The sequence below is a fragment of the Lotus japonicus genome, chromosome 1 (genome assembly GCF_012489685.1).
Source record: "Lotus japonicus ecotype B-129 chromosome 1, LjGifu_v1.2".
NCBI lineage: Eukaryota > Viridiplantae > Streptophyta > Magnoliopsida > Fabales > Fabaceae > Lotus > Lotus japonicus.
Genome location: NC_080041.1, coordinates 14031677 through 14035561, shown reverse-complemented (window position 1 = coordinate 14035561; position 3885 = coordinate 14031677). Strand labels below are relative to the sequence as shown.

Here is a 3885-nt window from a genome sequence, read left to right as displayed (position 1 = left end):
TAGTTTTGTAATTTTATATATATTGTTCGGGTTCAGGTGCGAGTTCACCAATATCAAAACCAAACCCAATCATATCGGGTTTTACCAGTCAAATCGAGTCAGATTCGAGCGGGTACCCACAGGTTTGGGTTATCTTGTCATCCCTAAGTCTACTTTAATAGAACCATTGTTAATAGTCGTAGATTATCAATGTGCAAATTCTATGGTAGAAAGCAAGAAGTGAATATTTTACATGAAAATTATTTTATATTTAAAATATGTTAAAATACCCTAAATTTTAATATAATTTTCCCTTTCTTTTGAAGTTCATCGATCTCTTATGTTCCTATGGTAAGAACTTTCACCATTTTTCATTTTCGCGCTCTTTTGAATCTTTCTATGGTTACACATATGTTGGACTCCATGAACTAAATAATCCCTAATTTCTTACCCATCCCCCTCTGCTTCATCTCATTATTCAATATCTTCATCGTACAAAGAGAATGGTGGCAGAGAATGGTGACTCGAATGAAAGAGAAATAATAAATGTTGTTTTGAAATGCCACGTCAGCTAATTGAGGCTTATAGTGTTGTTCTTTTATAAAGTATATAGATTATATTATGATCAAGAACAATTTAGTTTAAAATTTATAAAAGACTTGCAGACAAGCATTTTTTAAATGGCCCTCATTGGGAGGATGGTAACATATTCTCTAAATATAATCAACTCTAAAGTATCATTTTCTACATAGAGGATAACTCTTTACATAAAGGATAATCAATTTTTCTATTTTTTCATATTTTATGAAATTGATGGGGACTCCACCAGGTAGGTTTCAAAATGTTATCTCCACTCTTAATTAACTGTCCTGATAGAGGAGAAACATACATATTAAGGAGTGCAATTAATTTTATTAGTTTTAGTAAAAGTATTATAAGTTTTCTTATTTTATCCTATGGAATGCGTTTTATCTTTTCTCATTCATTGTTATCAAAATGATATTACTTGAAAGAAAAATCATCTTAGTGTACCTTTTTTTGTACATATCTTAATGCACTTTTAAAATAATAAGTGAACAAATTATAAGAATAATTGTTTTCTTCTAAATGAACCGTTAATAAAGAATAGCGATGATACTAAGTATCAGAGTGCATATATTATTAGAAAAAAAAATTCTTTAAGAAAAAATATTTATTTTATTTTATTTTTAATATTAAATTAAAGCTTGACAAAAACTATTAATCAATTGCCACATAAACCACCAGGTCCTCCAAATTGGACGGAAAATCCAACTTGTGATCCTTTATTCCCGTAGTAATCAACACCAAAGCAATTAGGTTTGTCTGAGAATGACTTTGCCACATTTTCTTCAGGTCCATAATCCTTTCTTGATTCATCCTTATATGACATATATCGAAAATAACATGTATGTTCATAGATACGGTCAGGAAAATGCCCAGATCCCATTGGAGGACTAGGAGTACCCGCAGGAGTTGTGGTTGTCCCACCCCATCCTACTCTATCAACCCACTTCATGTTGGTAAATAAAGCTGCTGGAAAATATCCAATGTTCTTATGTTCGATGGTCACCCACCAATTTTGTGTGCTTGGGTCCTGAAAACATTTAAAAAAAATTATGAATATATTATCATCAACCTCCACACATTATTACTTAAGAATTGTCATTATATTAATTTTTTGAAGCATATAAATTTATTTCATAACATGTTTATAGTATTCTCTTCCTTAGAGCATGGTTTGTTACGCTTAATGTGATTTTGACTACATAATTGTTTAAAGAAGAATTTCTGCTTTCAAATTAAACTAATAATTTAAACACACATTTTACGAAAAATTTATAGCACAAGCATACCTGTGAAAGAGAAAAGTCGAGCTCTTCGGTATCTCCACCGTAGGTAGATGTTTTAGTCGCTATACCAACATGAAGTTGTCTGTCTATCTGAACGAAACCTGGACATTGAAGATTGTAGCATCCAGTCCTCTTGAAATTGTCAGACTGTCATTTTTTTACTTCATGTTAGTTAACTCCAAAATAAATGAAAGACATGTTCTTTTTGTAACCTCAAATTTAAAATAAAATTTAGATTTAATTTTTTGAATAATAAAAAACTAATTTTAACAAGACCCCCATTTTATGAACAAATCGAGTATATTAATGTACGAAGTAAGTAAAGATACAAAATATAAGTAATCATATTCTTACCGTCCATGTTGTATAAATGTGAGTTTCATAATCACCGTATAATTTTGGAGACACCTGACATTAATGTAAATGATATAATGTATAATGTTTTGAGTCAATACATAAATTAAATAACTTTAGAACAAAAAATAAAATATTTTCATTATAGGTAAATTAAAACTCACATGCCACCCAACAGTGATTTTATTAGTACCATCTCCCTGTCCATTTTGAACCCACATATGAGAGTTGCTTGTTTGATCATGGTTAACTTTTGGATTCCAAAGGCTACCAGATCCACTAGCTCCATAAAAACGTTTAAATCCGAATGGTCCATAAGTTACTTCGGCAATCTATAAATTCAAAGTTTTGCATAAATATTCCAAAATTGAAACATTAGATGTGACTTGTAGAAATAAACTAAGCTTGTACCGGGGAAAACTTACATGAGTGCCTGGTTGGCCTGTTGTCAAAATGGGATAGTTAAATAGTGATTTTCCTCGTATGAGATCTTCTTTTGTTGTCCTCCGAATAGGAACAGTTCCAACTGGACATTGATTTTTCTCAAGCCCAAATCCAATAAGTTTAGCGCTTGAATTTTTCTCATCAGCTTTTCCCATTATATTTTGAAAGCTTGGCTTAAGCTAGCGTTATTGAAAAGAAAATGAACATTTAATGGGGAAATGCAATAAATAAAAAATTACTAGATGTTAAACATAATCAAAATGAGTGTACCTGTAACTTATGATTCTTTAGTAAAGGGTGGTCAAAGGCGGGTTGCTTCTTAATATCAACGCAATCAACAATGTACCCCAAAGTTGTCTATTGAAACCGAGATCCAAAGAAAATAAAAATATTAAACATCCAGTTGTAAGATCAAGTTTTGATCTAGTAGTACAACTCTATGTTTTGATGATTACAAGTTAACATTTTGATATGAACAATTGTGGTACTCTAACGTGTTTTTCTGAGTGTGCTATTTACAGGCTCTGACCTCAACTCAATCTCACACAAATCAGAAGCACTGTGTATAAAGAGTGACCCAAGCAACGCTTTCGCATTCACCATGTTCAGTATGAACAGTGGAAAAGCTTCAGAAGTTCTGAAGTTATACAAACTCTGATGAGGACTCAGTCACTAGAAGCTCTGAAGATCCAGAAAGTCTGATAACCAAGAAACACTGAAGGCTCAGATGTTCTGATGGTGTAGAAGACTCTGAAGATACAGAAGCTGAATAGTGGAAACTCTGAAGTCCAGAAGCAAGAAACTCTGAAGGCCATGTTCTTCCCTCTGAGTTCAGAATCAGAAGATACAATGGTCAGAGGATCTGTGCTTTCCCTCTGACTCTGATCAACCGGCTTCACAAGTTCCAATATGAAGCATTCCCCTGATCAGAAGTCTCCTAGGTTTAAAGGTCGCGTCGCTATCCAAGTACAAAAGCAACTGTACCTTCCTGACCACCTACCTAACGTTCTCAGCCACAGCAGAAGCTGGATTTTCCAGAACTGCCCTCCAACGGTAGCATTTCCCATGCATCGCTCAACCCTAATCCTTGGAGTATATAAAAAGGCTGAAGACTGAAAGAAACGGCTAGAAGCATTCACATACGCAAGACAATCTTAAATTCTTCTAAGTTTTCTTTCATCTGAAATTCATTGAGTTTACTATTAGCTTTTTAGAAGCAAATCTCTTGTAAACAATT

The 3885-nt window shown here is 33.0% G+C and overlaps 1 protein-coding gene across 1 annotated transcript; it reads right to left on the bottom strand.

Moving 5' to 3' along the window:
* Nucleotides 1-1111: 1111 nt before the first annotated feature.
* LOC130731622 (uncharacterized) lies at nucleotides 1112-2995 on the bottom strand. Its single transcript, XM_057583896.1, has 6 exons — nucleotides 2919-2995; nucleotides 2630-2827; nucleotides 2369-2536; nucleotides 2205-2258; nucleotides 1854-1997; nucleotides 1112-1594 (listed from the first exon to the last, which is right to left on the bottom strand). The coding sequence occupies exons 2-6, from the start codon at nucleotides 2801-2803 to the stop codon at nucleotides 1223-1225; spliced, it is 912 nt and encodes a 303-aa protein (XP_057439879.1). The 5' UTR covers nucleotides 2804-2827; nucleotides 2919-2995; the 3' UTR covers nucleotides 1112-1222.
* Nucleotides 2996-3885: the final 890 nt, after the last annotated feature.

Excerpts from the sequence above, each read along its gene's own strand:
- LOC130731622 (XM_057583896.1), bottom strand. The coding sequence starts at position 2,803 with ATGGGAAAAGCTGATGAGAAAAATTCAAGCGCTAAACTTATTGGATTT. Across the intron at positions 2,259-2,368 it reads AAATCACTGTTGGGTGGCAT|GTGTCTCCAAAATTATACGG; the intron begins GTGAGTTTTAAT and ends CATTAATGTCAG. Across the intron at positions 1,998-2,204 it reads ACATTTATACAACATGGACG|TCTGACAATTTCAAGAGGAC; the intron begins GTAAGAATATGA and ends AAAAAATGACAG.